The sequence below is a fragment of the Peromyscus eremicus genome, chromosome 14, assembly GCF_949786415.1.
Source record: "Peromyscus eremicus chromosome 14, PerEre_H2_v1, whole genome shotgun sequence".
NCBI classification, from domain to species: domain Eukaryota; kingdom Metazoa; phylum Chordata; class Mammalia; order Rodentia; family Cricetidae; genus Peromyscus; species Peromyscus eremicus.
In genome coordinates this window covers 14,635,898-14,653,649 of record NC_081430.1, presented here as the reverse complement: position 1 = coordinate 14,653,649, position 17,752 = coordinate 14,635,898, and the positions used below count along the sequence as shown (strand labels likewise).

Here is a 17,752-nt window from a genome sequence, read left to right as displayed (position 1 = left end):
AGATGATAACTGATGAATCATCAAGAAAATGCCCTATAGACTTTCCTACAGACCACTCCAATGGGGGCATTTTCTTTATTAAGATGTCTTCTTCATAAATGACTGTAGCCTGTGTTGACATAAAACTAAAGCAGTTTTCCAGAGAAAGTAATACAAATTGTAAGTGCCATAATTATTCTTTTTGGAGTCAAAGGCAATTAAATTTTAGTCATCTATTTAATGCTCATAAGCACAGCAATATTTCTAGCAACTGTCCAAATAGAATACTAATCCATAATTTATATTTGTTCTCTCTCTCTTCCCTCTCCCCTCTTTCTCAACTCCCATCCTCCCCTCTCTTCCCTCACACCCTCCATCACCACCACCCCAGGGTCTTACTGTGCAGCTCTGGCTGTCCTGGAACTTGCTATGTATAGCAGGCTGGTATTGAACTAACAGATATCCACCTGCCTTTGCTTTCCAAATACTGAGATTGAAGGCTGGCAACACCACATCCCACTCCATAATTTATATTCTACCTGCCTCCAAAAGGATATGAAGGAACCAAAATGAGATACCTGTAGACATGACAGTTAATGGCTATTTTTAAATACGATTATAAATAACAATATAAATTTAAAGACTTTATTATGAGAAATTTATAGAAGTACCATATTTTAACGTTATCTTTGGCAGCTTCTAAAGGTTAAGAAAGAGACAGAGACTAACGTTACTTACTTCCAAGTTTTCTTTTGTTTAGGCAGTCAAGATCATTCATATATTAGAATAAAATATTTTTATCTTTTGAGGAGATAACTATCCTATTTCTTCCTCAAGATTTGCAAAAGGAAACTAAAATGAAATGTTTACTTAAGTAGGGTCTTATATTAGATTCCATTTGAATATTCTTCCTAAGTAAATGTGTCATTGTTTCTGGAGTCCACTGGTTAGTTATTTTATCAGTAGCTCAAAATAAATTGAGAGAATATAGTCATCAGTATAAAAATGGTCAAATATAAAAAGAAATATTACTAGTCTATGTAAAATAGAAAAGAAATGACTAAAGCACTTTAGTTAGTGGAACATTAAACCTGCTTCCCCTTACATAAAAATAAAAGCTGAGGTGGGAGGAATGTGATATCAGGGCCAGCCTGGAATGACCAGTGAGTTCTAAGTCCTGGCTTCATAGTAAGATGGGGGTGAGGGAGGAAGAGATGATAATGAGAACATTTCTGTGTATATGTGACTTTTTATTGGCAGCCTGAAATATGATTATATTAAAAGTTACAATTTATAAACATTATAATATTTTAAAATATTAAATTATTTTTATTTAAATACAGTTAAGAATAATATAAGAAAGGAGGAAGTTATTGATATGGACAGAAAAACACATATTAAGATAAAAATTGTATCTGGTAAATAAATCTTGAATTAATATCAGAAACAAAAATACCCTCAAGACTAGCCCTGACGGAGTAGAAGAAAAAAAAAAAAAAACAGAAGGGGAAGTGCTTTTTATAATTCAAAATAAATAGTTTGGAAAGATTAGAAAGATAAAAGAACTGTGCTTTAACTACAAAGATTATATTACTTCTAAAAACTAAAAGAATGTAGGATAATTGACCAACATTTTATAATGTTATTTTATCAAAATGTAAAATAAAACCGAGAAAAATAGTTTAAATTTTGTAACCCTGATAGATGTAAACTATAATATTCTATAAGGAAGTTTTCATGTTTATATAGCCAACAGACATACAGAAGATCTATGCATGGGCTTTGAATGCTATCTGGAGGTTCTTGCCAGTAATATTAGACTTTTTTCTTACAACTGATTATCATATACAGTATGCATATATTTCAAAGATTAGAGAGGAAAGTCAGAATTCATGATTCCTTCAACTAAGACTGATTTTAAGTGAGAAGCCACAAGAAAATTTAGCCTTTATAAAAATACATATGCTGGAAGTGTTAGCTCAAAAGCTTTAATCTGCTTTAATTTTACTATTTAGTATAAGCTATGAATTCAGATTTTTATACAGTGTGAAAAACTGGACATAGGAATAAGTAAATGAACCTATAGAGATAAAGAATTATCAGCAATATTCAACTTTCCTGATAATTCAACCATAAACTTGAAACCGTATAATTAAAGATAGCATCCTGTAACTTGTGGCTTTGTCTCTGGTCTATCTCATAACAATTCTGAAGACTCTAATTTCTTATTTGTAAAATGGAAACAGCTCAGTCTCCTATGTAGCAACAAGTAATAAATGAGACATTACATGTGAAGCACTGTCTAGCTCAGAACTAGCTTGGTGAGTGCTTACTACTATGTGACAATCTCCTTGCCTTCAGAGTTCTCTCTCCAAAACTGTCACATAGATGACCTGCACCTGCAGGAAATCTGTCAGTTTTCATCATGTTGGCATACAGTTTATGCACACAATCTCATTTTCCATCAACACAGGTACTGTGTTTATCAACCACATAATATAGAATAGAAAAAGTTTTCCTAACTTTCAAGTTTCCAAATTCTCAAATTAGAAGGCTTATTAAAAAACAAAACAAGCCGGGCGGCGGTGGTGCATGCCTTTAATCCCAGCACTCGGGAGGCAGAGCCAGGTGAATCTCTGTGAGTTCGAGGCCAGCCTGGGCTACCAAGTGAGTTCCAGGAGAGGCGCAAAGCTACACAGAGAAACCCTGTCTCAAAAAAACAAAAACAAAAAACCAAAAAAAAACAAAAACAAAAACAAAACCAATAAAAGTGTCTTGAATTACACATCTTTTGACATATGTGAAAACACGAAGGAATTCTCTTTGTTGATCCTTGTGAAGTTCAGTGGTATTTAATAAATGGTGACTTAAAAATTTTGGTTTTTGAGACTACAATATTCCTCTTTCTCTTTCCTCCCTTGAAACCCTCCCACACACCCCCTCCCTGCTCTAGTGCAGACACAAGTACTTACAAGTTTTAAAGACAGCCACATATCAACTTACTTGATGAAGATCATTGCCCAGCGCATACTCTGCAAAGTAGCCTGGAGCAGCTGAGGAGGCTCTAATGGCTTGCCACATTTTATACTGACAGCCTCCTAAATAGTGAGAGTTGACGCCAGGAAAATGACCATAGTTTCTGAACACAAAGGCTTTGGGTGTTTGTCCTCTGTTTACTACGGTACTTACAGCAGCTACCTAGAGAGTTAAAAAGTAAACAATATGACTATTAACCACAGTGTCTAGAATCTCTAAAAACTAAATACTATTTACATTATTCATTAATTTTTTTAAAGGCAGGGAACCTCATTCTGCAGCCTTGCTTGGTCCAAAACTTACCATGAAACTTAGGCTAGCCTTGAATTTGTGGCAATTTTCCTGCCTCAACTTCTTGAGTGCTGCAATTACACGTCTGAACTGCCATGGCCAGCTGAATACTATTAGTTATATACATCCACAAGACCAACAAGATCAGTGTGTAACACAAAATACTCAAAGAAACTACACATTTGTTATGAGAGAAACAAAGGTAAAAAGGAAAGATATAAGCTATGATACAATTTTGAGATATATTAGATGAGAACAATAACAAAAGATGCATTTGAGTGTATGACTTTACTTAAAAGAACTTAGTATGGTACACATTTCTAAAGTAATAACTAATGCAATAGTGTCAACAATTAGCAAATACTTAGAGATCAACAAATGTAGTATTTCAATGTCATTTACAAATTACTCTGTTTTTGTGTGTTTTGAAAATATTTCAATTTCACAAAAATACATTGAAATTCCATCACAGTCAGTATGGAAATCAGTATGTTGGCTCCTCAGAAAGTTGGAAATCGATCTACCTTAAGACCCAGTTACACCACTCTTGGGCATATACCCAAAAGATGCTCCATCCTACCACAAGGACACTGGCTCAGCCATGTTCATTGCTACTCTATTCCTAACAGCCAGAAACTAGAAACAACCTAGATGTCCCTCAAAAGGAGACTGGATAAAGAAAATATGGTACATTTACACAATGGAGTATTACTCAGCTGTTTAAAAAATGACACCAGGAAATGTGCAGGCAAATGGATGGAACTAGAAGAAAACACACCAAATGAGTTAACCCAGACCCAGAAAGATAAATATGGCATGTATTCACTTATAAGTGGATATTAGCCATTAAGTTAATGATAATCACCCTACAATCCATAGACCCAGAGAGGTTAGTTATAGAGGAAAGGACTGAGGAGACACATGGATCTCCCTGGGAGGGGGATAGATTTTATGGGTATGGTGGGGGCAGGTGAGGATGGGAATGGGGAAATCAAGTAAGGAGAGGGAGGGGAGAAAGGGTTAGGGGAAGGAATGTGGGGAAAAAAGATGGAATTGAGGGACATTTAAGGGATGACATGGAAACTTAGAGGAATGGAAACTTCCTAAAATATATGAAGGCGATCCTAATGAGGTCTCCTAATAATGGGGAATATGATGTCCCAACTGGCCTTCTCAAATCACCAAATGAGGACTCCAGTACTGGGACTGGGTTGCATTCAGTTGAATTGTTGGCCAAAGGGGTCCCATGGAAATCCCCAAGCAATCCAGGTTGTTGCTAAGACAATGGGTTGCTCTCCCCAAACTGACAGCAGCGGACTTTGCCAAGGACAACACCCACACAACTCATTGAACATGGAGTAGCTGAATTGATGCCTACGTGGAGCCTTGACGCCTATGTTATGGTGTCTTTGGTGTGGGAAGGTACTCTGCAGGCTATCAAAAAAGAAAGGTAAACACTAACCGAGCCTATAACATTTGAATTACAATCTGTCTTGCCTGCAAGATATGCTAGGGCAATGGTGTCCCAGAACTTTTAGGAGTAGCCAACCAATGTCTGATTTGACTTAAAGCTCACTCCACGAGACAGAATCCACATCCTTCACTGCTTGGTTGATCAAGTACCAGAGACTAGATAGTCCACAGACCTAGAGTAAAACCAAAGACTACTGGTCTTAAAGAAAAAAGTATCAAAAAATGACACCTAATCATATTTTGCTATACTCACAGATCAATGCCTTATTCAGTCATTATCAGAGAAGCTTCCTCCTGAAGCAGACAGGAAAAGATGCAACCCTTGCCAGACATTAGACAGAGTGAGAGTCCTTAGAAATCATATCTCTAAATGGGATGTCTCCATCAAATCTCAGAGCTCAGGAATCCCTCAGAAGAGGAGGCATTGAAACATGGTCCATGAATGAAGCTGAGTGAGGTGATTTCTGAGACCTTGTGAGAAAACTCCAAGTAAACAAGACAAGAGTCTTGCAATCTCTGTTCCTCCATAACATGGGTTGTTCTTGGATGTGCTTATGTGCCCCTCCCAGTGTAGTGGATAGGAGTGAGTTTACTTGGGATTATTCATTACAATTGGTTATTATTTGTTTATATGTCTCTATGGAAAAACGTATTTTTGCCACGTGCAGCTTGTCCTTGTAATTATATACAGCTTGAACTCATGAGAACTTTATTCAGGAGACCTTTCTTAAACCTCAGGTTATAAGCTGTCTGATGCTCTGAATAAAGTTGGCTATTGCATGAGACTTTAGTCTGCCTCATTTCCAAGGTTCATTCTCCCAGGTCCCACCACCAACTAGAGTGGTAAACAGAGGAGAAAGAGTATAAGAGCCAGAGGGGGATGGAGGAAACTAGGAGAATAAGGCTCTTTGAGTCAATTTAGCAAAGCTCATATAAAGTCACAGCAAGGCCTACATGGTCTGTACCAGATCCTCTGTAGATATTATAGTGTTCAATTTAGTATTTTTTATGGGACTACTGAGTACTTGAATGAGTGGGTCTCTGATTCTTGTGCCTGCTCTTGGGGCTCTTTTCCTTCTGTTGGGATGGCTTATTCAGCCTTGATGTAATGGAATTTGCCTATCTATCTATCTATCTATCTATCTATCTATCTATCTATCTATCTATCTATCTATATAGAGAGAGAGAGAGAAAGAAAGAGGGTTTCTCTGTGTAGCTTTGGAGTCTGTCCTGGATCTCACTTTGTAGACCAGGCTGGACTTGAACTTACAAAGATTTGCCTGGCTCTGCCTCCCGAGTACTGAGATTAAAGGTGTGCACCACCACCGCCCGGCTCCTTATTATATTTTATTTTGTTATATTTGGTTGTTAACTCTCTAATGAGAGACAGAAAGGGAGTAGATCCAGAAGGGAGGGGAGGTATGGAGGAACTGTGAGGAGTAGAGGGAGGGAAAATTGTAATCAGGATATATTGCAGGAGAAAAGAATCTTTCAAGGAAAGAAAATGGAGAAAAAGAAAAACTGTCATTTTAGTAAAGCCAGAGCATAGCTCTGCACAAATTCTCAAAGCTTTCAAATTACAGGCCAAAGTTTTTCTATCCTGTGCCAAGCCCTGCCAGAAGCCTGTTTGCTTTCTCATTTAATAAAGAAAGGCCCTATCCTCAATTTCTGTAAGTAATTCATGACTCTTGGCATCTATGGGTACCAGCTGGCCAGCTACTAAAATTCAGAGGGTCTTTCTATAACTTAGGTACAGAGAAAAGAGGACTAAAAATCCTATGGGTAACTGCTCTATTTATTACAACAAAGAACCTTTGGATAGGGCTCAAGTTTCCTCATGTTCACATCTATTCCTTCACCGAAAGTTGACAATTTCCACAATTTGGAAGCAAATATTCAAATAAAAAACATCCTAGGGTCCTCTCCCAAAGAATGGAGTCATCTCTTTGTCATGGCTTTCAAGGCCAGTGTGTGATCTCATCTGCCTACTGTTCCAGTCTCATCCCACATGCTGCCCTCAGATCCTTGGGCCCTAGTCTTCAGGAAGGCTTGCAGTTCCTGGAATTCTCTTTGAGCCCTGCATAGACCATTCTCTTTGTCCTTTTGCCAGGAATGCTCCTACTTATTAGCCTTCACAATGAGGTCTCACAAAGTAGCCTTCCTTACATCCCTTGAAATGTATGCTTTCAGAGAACAGCTAGTGTGTTCCACAGCATCCATTTCAGGAAACTACTTCATTTGTGAGATTATTTACTAAATAGTCACATTAAGTAAAAAATTCGAGCCATATCATTCTACTTAACTGTCTAGCTTACTTTATTATTCTAAAGTAATAACTAATACAATATTATCATCAGTAAAACCCACTAAAGATTAATGCAGTATATTTACAAATAGTCTTTGTTTCTATGTGCTTTGAAAGCATTATGATTTTAGTAAAGCCACAGCATTATCCTGCACAAATTCAGTGTCGCCACAAAGGCACACATCATTCACAAAATGAAGGTATGAAAGGGATGACATTAAAAGAACAAGAGAAAAAGTGGTGTCTTGATTTTGCATCCTTACAGCTTGCTGCTCAAGAATAAATAAATACAAGCCATATGGGATTCCTAGGCACATCAATTATAATCCTCAATCAAACAACTACTGTTAAAAGCAAGCTAAAGCAATTTCAGATTGTGGGGTTCCAAACAAATCAATAAATGAAAAGCTACATAGAAACATACCTAAATGACTCAATTTTTAAAAACTGGAATTCCATTTGTATGTTAATATAGTCCTATTGATTTTATATATTATATACATCTTCTCTTTAAAAACCTAAGGTAGGGCTGGAGAGATGGCTCAGAGGTTAAGAGCACTGGCTGTTCTTCCAGAGGTCATGAGTTCAATTCCCAGCAACCACATGGTGGCTCACAACCATCCATAATGAGATCTGGTGCCCTCTTCTGACCTGCAGGTGTATATGCAGACAAAACACTGTATACATAATAAATAAATAAATCTTTAAAAAAACCCAAAAACCTAAGGTAGAAAATAATTTTCCTTAAATCATTAGATTTTGTTAAATCAATTATGATAAAATATTCTGTATTTTCAGTCACAATTCATATTTGTAAACCTTTATTATACTTTTACTACATACAGATACAATCTAATGATTATATCCTGTATTTTAATAGAATGACCTACAGATAAGGAATCAAGAACATCTATTAAAGGAAGTTCCCCAGAATGCTTTTCCTTGTTGTGACTACTCACAATACATATTTTCTGTACAGTCTACCTAAGAGATCTCAGACTCACCTTAGGACATTTTGGGTCTCTCGCTGTTTCAATCATTAGTGCAGATCCCATTCTATCCCTTTATTAATAAACAAGAATATGTGAGTTATATCAAAACTATTTTATCTCTTTACAATCAAGGATTATACACTTACCTGTAGCTTTCTTATAGTGCTACAATAGACAAAAAAGAACTTTAAACCTCCAAGAGGCTTAAATGCAATTTATACATACCACACAGCAATGACATATTATGCGAATTTATGAAGACATGCTCAGGAGTTACAAAATAAAAGAGCATTTGATGGTACATCAGTTGGCTTTATAATTTTTAACATTTACTGAAACATCTTAAATAGTATTATGACTTCATGAGAAATGATATGAATTATTCCTTCCTAGAAGTATCAGAAGACCAGGAAATAACATTTAACCTGCAATAATGGGTAGGGTGACTTCATAAGTTGAAGGATGTAAATACATGCCATGCTATAACTGATAATTCCAACATAATTTCCCATGGAATCTTTTTAGTGTGGTAAAAGGAGCTTAAGACTCATTTTGAAGATTGAGTAAGAAGAGTTAATGCATTTCTGAGAAAGAGGGGAAATGATTTATTTCATTAAAAATTAAAATTCTATAGATGTTGAACAAAAAAAATAACAGGAAAAAATTTGAACATAGACTGTCATGTAATGTGGTATTTTAATAAATAAAAAAGGAAACAAAAAAATAAACTTGGATGGTTGAAATAAGTAAAAAACAAAGCTTGACTACCACTTCAATACACATCAAGATCATTTTCAGATAGACAATTTACTTAAAAGCTTACCACTAGACTAAAAATAACAATTATTTACTTGATTTCTGGATAGAAAGTAATTTCATGGGCATCAAAACAAAGTTAAAAATCATTAAGAAAAACATGGATAAATGAACATTTGTAAATCCACTATATTAAAAAATATCACTCACTAAAAATATTTCTTGAGGCTGGGGAAACATCTCAGTGAGAAAGGGCAGGGCACCTGCTGTGAAATCAAGAGGATATGAGCTCAATTCCTGCACATCTACATAAAAGTGAGACATGGTCACATATGCCTGTCGTCCTGCATCGGGGACAGAGACAGGTGGGTCCCAGGAGCTCACTGGCCAACCAGTCTAGCCAAAATGGCAACCTTTAGGTTCAGTGAGGTGCCCTGTTTCAAAAAATAAGGTGGAGAGTAATATAATAAGACACTAGATCACAGAGGGAGGGTAGCCAATGTCTTCTGGTCTCTGTATGTGCACAAAAGGGTACCTGCTTATACATATGTGATTAATACTAACTTGATACAAGCTAGGATCATTTGGGAAGGAGGAACTTTAATTTAAAAAGATGCCTCTATCAGATTAGCCTGTAGGTAAGTCTGTGGGGCATTTTATTGGTTAATGATAGCTGTGGGAGGGCCCAGACCACTCTGAGCAGGTGGTCTGGGATTGTACAAAAAAGCAGGCTGAGTGAGCAAGCAAGCCAGTAAGCAGCATTCCACAATGGCCTCTGCTTCAGTTCCAGCCTGGAGTTCCTGTCCTGACTTTCATGTGACTGGGATGGGTAAGTCAAATTAACCCTTTCCTTCCCAAGATGCTTTTGTTAATGGTGCTTTATCACAGCAATAGAAAGTAAACTTAGACACAGTCCTCTCCTGCAAAAAAAACCCAACCAAACAACAACAACAACAACAAAAAAACACACCACACCATTAAAAAGAAAATAGGAATAAATAAAGTATGTTCTTAAAAGAAAAAAAAAGTATTCTGGACCCATTAGATGGTTCAGGAGATAAGCATGCTTGTTGTCAAGCATCATGATCTAAGTTCAACTGCAGGAACCCACAGGTAGAGAAAAGTGTGGCATGAAAACCCAAACACAGATATACACAATAAATAAATGTAAACAATTAACACATTTTTTCAATATATGGTTAATGAATTCACAATGGGCACTGCCTGATAGGAAAATGAGAAAAATATCATATCCATAAAATTCACAAAAAGAATGTAGTAAAAATTATAAAGAAGGTTCATGTTCACTAAAAAAAATCTCAAACTCGTATATTTTACAACTTAAATTAGTTGGTATTTTAAAATATTTCATAAAATAGAAAATTGATGGGGACTGATGAATAAGCCAGGAGCCTATTTTTTAAGAACAATTCAGCCATATACACACATATATCTCAAGACTTATTGTTTGAGAAGTTCATTCGTTCATGCATTATGATCATGTGTTTTGATCAAATCTACCCCCATTCCCTGCCCTCCAATGCCTTCCCTCTCCCTACCATGACTTTTCCCTCCCAAATTCATGTGCTCTTTTTTTTTTTCCAAGACTTTTAAAACATGTATAATATTTCTGACACAGAGTTTTATGTCTAGGATTTTCCTTAAAGTTATCAGAAGACTTAAGTTGATATGTAAGATGTCCACGTCCATTTGTGAACTACAAAAATAAGACACCTTAAGTGTCCTTTTCTAAAAAGAAATACATTAAGCCAAAAAAAATACAGTCATAAAATGGATAGTGAGCAACTATTCAAAATGCTTTCAAAATATATTAATGACAGATCACTTGTGACAGATGCTAAGTGGAAGTGCAGGATACATGCATGATCATCTCTATTGTGGGGAGGAGGAATACACACTCATATGAGCACAAGCACACACTCGTTTGGCTATAAGTTCTAAATAGGAATGTTTAAAATTTTTTGTTCTTAGTGGGATTATAGGTTATTTTTGTTGTTTTCTTTAATGTTTCATTATTTAAAAAAAACAGCATTTGAACAAATGAGATATGAGTATGTTTCCTATAATTTAACAAGACTGATACATTCTGAAATGTTGGCAGAATTTAAATTTAGTTTTCTACCATACAAAGAAAAATATAAATTTTGTAAATGTTCATAAATATCTAGATGGTTAAGAAAATATGATACTACCACACTCTGAAATACAGTGTAGTCTTTCAAAGGTGCTACTAGTATTAATAAAACTGAAAACAAGGGAAAGGATACAAATTTACAAGTATAGAATAACTTTAGCTATACAACATATATGGAAAAAACACAATGAGCTAAGGAGATGTCTCAGTGGGTGAAGCATCAGGACTTGAGTTTAGATCCTCAGAACTCAAATGAGAAAGCTGGGCATTTGCTTGTAATTCCAGGGATGAGATGAGAGGTGGAGACAGGTGGATCCCTGGAGCTTCAGGACCAACCTGCCTAACCTACTTGCCAAGCTCCAACAATTGAGAGGATTCTGTCTCAAGCAAAGGGTGGAAGGTGCCTGAGGAATGACACTGGAGATTGACCTCTGACCTCCACCTGCACTTGCACACATTTGTATGCATGAACCCACACATGTACACCACACACACAAACATTCACCCACAGTCCACACACAAATCTAATCAAGAAAACACTAAATATATTACAAGTTCCATAGCTTTCAATAATACGTTTAAGGTGATTTAAATTTCTACTTTGCATTTCTAGTTTTGATTTTATTGCATCTGGAAGGAATTTGAATATTACTGTTTGTTTCAGAGTAATGACTTAAGAAAAAACTGTAAGTCATTAAAGAAAAACAGCAGAAGACACATACAATCTATGCACAATATGTCCTCATAGTTTTAAAAAAGGTGCTTATTAAGGGCTAAGGAGAGGACTCCACCTATAAAATGCCTGCCCTCAAGCATGAAGACCTGAGTTTAGGTCCCAGAACCCATAAGCCAGGGGTGGACCTACAATTCTAGTGATGGGAAGATAGAGACAGGTGGATCCCTGGGGCTTGCTGACCTATCAGTTTAGCCAAATTGATGACCTCCAGGTTTAGTCAAAAACCCTGTCTCCAAAAATAAAGTAGGCTGGGAAGATGGCTCCGTGGGTAAAGGCACATGCTTCCCAAGCCTGGCCACCTGACTTCAATCCCTAGACTCCATGAAAAGGTGGAAGAAGAGAACTGACTCCACAGAGTAGTCCTCTGGCCTCCACGTGTGTGCCATAGCACATGCATGCCCACACATCATACGCACAATGATAGATAAATAAATGATAAAGTGAAGTGACCAAGGAGGATACCTACCATCAACCTCTGGCTTCCATTTGCATGTACATACACATGTGCATGAACCCCCCCGCCCCCCCACATAAACATGCATATAGATGAAAATACACACTTTCTTACACATTCCAAAAAATGGTAATTATAATTTCTACATGCAGATCTTATACACACAAACTCAAGAATCTGTGATTAGAACATGGCTCACCAAAACAGTAATAGTGGTTATTTCCAATTAGTGGGAATAATGTTACTCTTTGTATTTCCCATAGTTTTCAAATTTTAGTATGCATAAACTATATAACCAAAATATTTTCAAAAGAATTGAAACTCACTTAAGGATCTTTTCCCACGTGTGACTGTCATAAAATGCATGGCTCCAACTCATTTTGACGGTCCCGACAATGACGTTCTGTGAGAACACATCTGAGCCCAGCTTTCGATAGAGTTCCTCACATTCGTCCAGCGGCATGTGAAACAATCCCAGCATGAACGCTAATATAGCCCCTGGAAAAAACATTCTTGGTCTTTATCAGTAGTGATGTAACTGCTCTTACAATCACACATGACTCTGAGCCACCAAGTTGCTGAAACTCTAGATCTGATGCTTTCTAAAATCACTTCTCAGAGTCCTAAGTTTTCCATCTGTGAAATGGGTATAAATAAGAACTATAATTTATAAGTCCCTTATACTTGACTAATAGATGTAAAAGGCCTTTCCAGATCCCAAAAGATGACATTGAAAGGTATCACTGACTTCAAGATGACAACAACAGTAATTTAAAAATATATCAAAATGTTGTTTTATACTAGATTAGATCATATATGAGATGAAATGGCAAGAAAAAGAATGTGTATTTGAGAATTCATAAACTCACTAAGCAGCTGCTCCTAACTCTGAGTTAGGTCCTAGAATCAATGTGATGAAAGAGACGAAATATTCTAGGATGGTCTTTTAAATAGACCATTTTATGTACCAGGTGTAACTGGTAGGACACACTGCCACCCAGTGGTTCTACTTTGCCTAACTGAACCAAAGAGGAACATGGAGTGTTGGGGTATGAGGAGTAAAACAGGCAAAGATCTGCTTAACTACTTAACCTATAAAGAAATAAACAACAATATAGTCTAAATGTTTTCTAGTTTTAAAGTTTTTGTATTTGATATGTATCAGTGTTCTGAATGCACTTATGTCAGTACACTACATGTGTACCTGGTGCCCACGAAGTTCAGAAACGGGCACTGGATCTCCTGGAACTGGAGTTAGAGATGGCTGTGAATCGAATCCTGGTCCTGTAGGAATTTAGACAGTGTTCTCTTAATCCCTAAGCCATCTTTCCAGCCCTGAAAAGTTTATTCATTTGATTTTAATTGGTATCATTCTAGTAAAAGATTAGATAACTGATAACTTGAAAATACAATGTTATGGCCCAAACTATACAAAAATATCTTTAATTTGGAGAATATCCTTAATAAACATAACAAGTAATTTGTTAAAAAAAATTTGAAATAATTTTTTTAAAGATAGGGTCTCTCTATATAGTCCTGACTGTCCTGGAGTTTGCTATGTAGACCAGGCTGGCCTCAAGCTCATAGACATCCCTCCTGCCTCTGTCTCCCTAGTACTAGGAAAGTGCTTTTCTTTTTAAAAAGAATTACTATAAAGACTAGGAGATATTTTAAAAATGAACTAATTTTATTAAGCTAATAAGGACACCACCCTTAAACTAAATACGTATTTGTTTACTTCTTAAAAATCAGAGATAAAACCAATTCAGGAATAAACAAAATGGAAAAAGAAGATAAATTATGAAGCACTTACAAGTTAGAAAGTGTGTGCAAAGAAATGCTACAGACACAGAAACTGGTTACACAATGCTACGTCATGACGTCACTGAGCTGAGGGCTCAACTCCGGCAGTCATCCAGCAAGAGCCAAGCAAGAGTGAGTTTGTAGGCACCTTCAGGTGTTTAACTGCCAGGGCCATGCCAAATTTCAGAGAAATGGGGGGAATGCTTCAAAACAAACAAACCCACAGACAATGCTAGTCTGAGGAAATGTCTCTTCGAGAAGCTTTCAGTCAAATCAATTACCTTCGGATATGTACTTTATTTTCTTGTTTTAAGTCACAGTACATGTTAACACATTAAAAGAAATCTACAAGAAAAAAACCATGTTTAATGTAACATCCTAAGAGACCTCTGCAGAGCAATGTTCTTCTCTCCCTTCCAGCCATCCTTCTCCACGCTTGCTAACACCTGAAACCCTGTGCTTCCTTACTCCAGAGTGTCATCCCATGAGTCATTCTTGCCGCAGTTCTGTCATTCAGTCTTTGCAACTGGGCAACAATTAGCATGCACTCTGGGAATGCGCCATTCTTAACACTAATCATGCAGGGAAATCTCCGGTTGTTTGCAGTGATCTTTACAGTTACCATAATTCAGAAGAATGAAGCACTGATAGATATAAACCTTGTGAGGAGCACACTAAAGTGAGAAACTGAGTCAAGGAGTAAAGTAAGTTAGCAATTACTTCAAGGAAAATTCTTCTACACAAACATAAAACCTCCATTTCATACATCTACCAACTGACAATACTTAAAAGTAGCTTTTCAAAACCAAAGACACATTTGTCACTTTTAAGTTCTATTTCAAACCACCATATAAATAATATAGCGATCAAGTTACTCATTGACATCCTACAAACAAACAAAGCTTTTACCACCTTTAATTTCACACTAGCTCAAGGATCGTCTGACTACCTACCCCTTCTCCTTCTGCCATCATCTCCTTACAGTGACTACACCAAAGAGCAGGAATTAGGAATTATTCCTTGTCAATGTGACTTGTTGAAAATATAATAAAAACAAGTCATTCTTAAATGCTTGATCGTAAAAGGTTACATGTTTAAACAATAAGCAGTTTTAAAAGTTCATGACATAAAGGGTTATTCCTCATTAAAGTTGTGAAATTAATGCCGTCATTTCAGAGAAGGCCCATGATCTCAAGCCTGTGCTTCACGCTCTTGCTGTAATCCACGGGTGGAAAACACCCATGCACACGATAACTACCTGTGCTTACACCGCAGATGTAATCAAAGAGCTGATGAATTGGCTTCTGAGTAAGTTCAACCAACTTCCGCAGAGTCTGAAGAGCAACCACACCTCTGTGAAAAAGAAAACACAAATTGATAATTTGTTTCAAGGGAAACTCAAGTTATAGAATAAAACAATTCTGTAAAACTGCTTTTACAGTTTATATGCTAACATGAAAACATAATACAAACTAGTACAAATAAATATAATCTGACCTAATAAGAAAAAGAAGAGAAAACAAGAGTTAATGAATGAGGTAGAGAAAGAGGGTACCATATAACAGGAAATTGAAGGTGTTCAAAGTATATTATATACAGATATAACATACCATAATGAATCCCATTATTCTGTACAATTAATAAATGCTAATAAAATAAAAATAATCATCTGACCAAATTTTAGGATCACTTCAAAATACAAATATAAAGCCTGTGCAATGGCAGCATACTTACACATGTGTAGTATTGTTTTTAAGTAATATAAAGATATACCAATATTAGATTTTTAAAAACCTCAATTCTGTAAAACACTTGAAAAAATCATCCTCAATGGTTCTGAGGTACTGTAAACTGTTTTCTTCTTTTATTAATATAGTTGGTCAGCTATAATCCTATATATTTTTAGTTATTTTTCACTAGTCAGAATTTCAAGCTACCTTTTATTTATTAAAAAAAAAAACCAATAAACTTAGAACCATCCTCTACATTAAGAGTCTATTAGTTAATACTACTTACACTTTGTTCCTTTCTGGATCTTTACTAAAGGTAGTAAATATCTTCACAAGAGAATGTGAAATGAAGAAGCAGGGGTTTTAGCTTACTCCAGAAGTACCACATATGCTAACAATTCTAACTAATGATGACATGTTCAATTCCCAATACATGATGAGGGGTAAGCCTGTACTACATGACAATGGAAAGATTACAAACTGTACCTTGATGAGGCTAACAGAGGTCATTGGAAAACATCTAAAAATAACAGCAGAAGACCAAAAATGGTGACTTTTGGCTTATTTATTTATTTAGAGACATAGTCTCATTATATAGTCTTGGGTGACCTTGAAATCAGAGATCCCCCTGCCTCTGCCTCTCCAGTGCTGGGATTGAAAGTGCTGTACTACCACACCTAGCCTGACTCTTTGTTTTCCCCTTTTTTAAGCTGTGATAAGTTAGGCGAATTTCAGGAGCTGTTAGACAACTGCTTATAAGAGAGCTGCTGTATAATGACTCAGGTAAGACATGAAGAATTAAAGACGATGCTGTATAAAGTGGATTTAACATTGTGACATCCATTAACTTTTGCAAAGGAATTAAACATGCATGTATATATCCACAAGAAAATGACTTGAAGAAAATAAATCAAAATATTAAAATAATACTGAAGTTTTTATTTATGGATTGTCTTTTGTTTTTCCTTCTCAAATTTTCTAAATACATATATAAATGGGGGAAGGGGTGACTTTATTTAAATAAAGAAAAGAAACCAACAAAAAGCAGTATTTATAAATGAGTTCAGAATTAACAAAAAAAAATAGATTTCGGACCAGGTGTGTGGGCATAGGCTTATAATCCCAGCACTTGGGAGGCCGAGCCAGAGGGTTGTGGTTTGTTGGAGAACAGCCTGAACTACAAAGATAGTCCTTCAGTGTAACAACCAGAATTATTTCTAGAAACCTCCAGTGGAAGACTGAATCTAAACCTACCTTCATCTAAGCCCAGTACTAGATTTTCTAAAATGTCCTCTGTGTGATTCACAAAATTCTTTAAGATTAAATACTTAGACAAAAGGCTTTTTATTTTCTCTACTTTTTTATAATTCCATGCAAGTATACAATGTAGTTTGTTGATTCTCCCTCTCATTCCTACAACACCTCCTGGAATTCTCCTCTACACCTCCCTTCCTATTTCATATTCCCACCTCTGTCTATGTCTGTCTTTGTTCAATTAGTGCTGTCTTTACATGAATGGATGTAGGGCTACCCAATGGAGTACAGGAACAATGTATGAGAGGCACCATACTTTCAAAGACAATTGTATCTCCCTTCTATGGCAGCCATCAACTACTGATAGCTCTCAGCTAGGGGAGAGATCTTACTAACGAGTCGTTCCTTCACCCATATTGGAATGCTAACTGGCTTGATTTTGTGCAGTATTTGGGATTAACAACTAAAGCTTCTGTGAGTTCATGAGTGCAACAACCCCACAGCATACACAGAATTCAATCCTACACAGTATTCAACCCTACACAGTACTGAACCCTACACAGTACTCAAACCCACACAGTACTCAACCGTACAAAGTAATCAACCCTACACCATAATGAATCCTACACAGTATACAACCCTACAAAGTACTCATATCTACACAGTACTCAACCTGACAAAGTCCTCAACCCAACACAGTCCTCAACACTACACAGTACTCAACACTACAAAGTACACAAACCTACACAGTACTCAACCCTACACAGTGTTCAACCCGACACAGTGTT

At 36.3% G+C, this 17,752-nt stretch overlaps 1 protein-coding gene across 3 annotated transcripts in view; it reads right to left on the bottom strand.

Moving 5' to 3' along the window:
• The window catches only part of Pnpla8 (patatin like phospholipase domain containing 8), a 73,434-nt gene that overhangs the window by 12,962 nt on the left and 42,720 nt on the right, over nucleotides 1-17,752 (bottom strand). For all 3 annotated transcript variants that reach the window (XM_059279322.1, XM_059279321.1, XM_059279323.1), the window contains exons 5-8: nucleotides 15,239-15,333; nucleotides 12,504-12,675; nucleotides 8,089-8,146; nucleotides 2,983-3,177 (exon numbers count right to left, since the gene is read on the bottom strand). In XM_059279322.1, coding sequence (XP_059135305.1) covers nucleotides 2,983-3,177; nucleotides 8,089-8,146; nucleotides 12,504-12,675; nucleotides 15,239-15,333 — 520 coding nt within the window. The remainder of the gene's footprint in view (nucleotides 1-2,982; nucleotides 3,178-8,088; nucleotides 8,147-12,503; nucleotides 12,676-15,238; nucleotides 15,334-17,752) is intronic.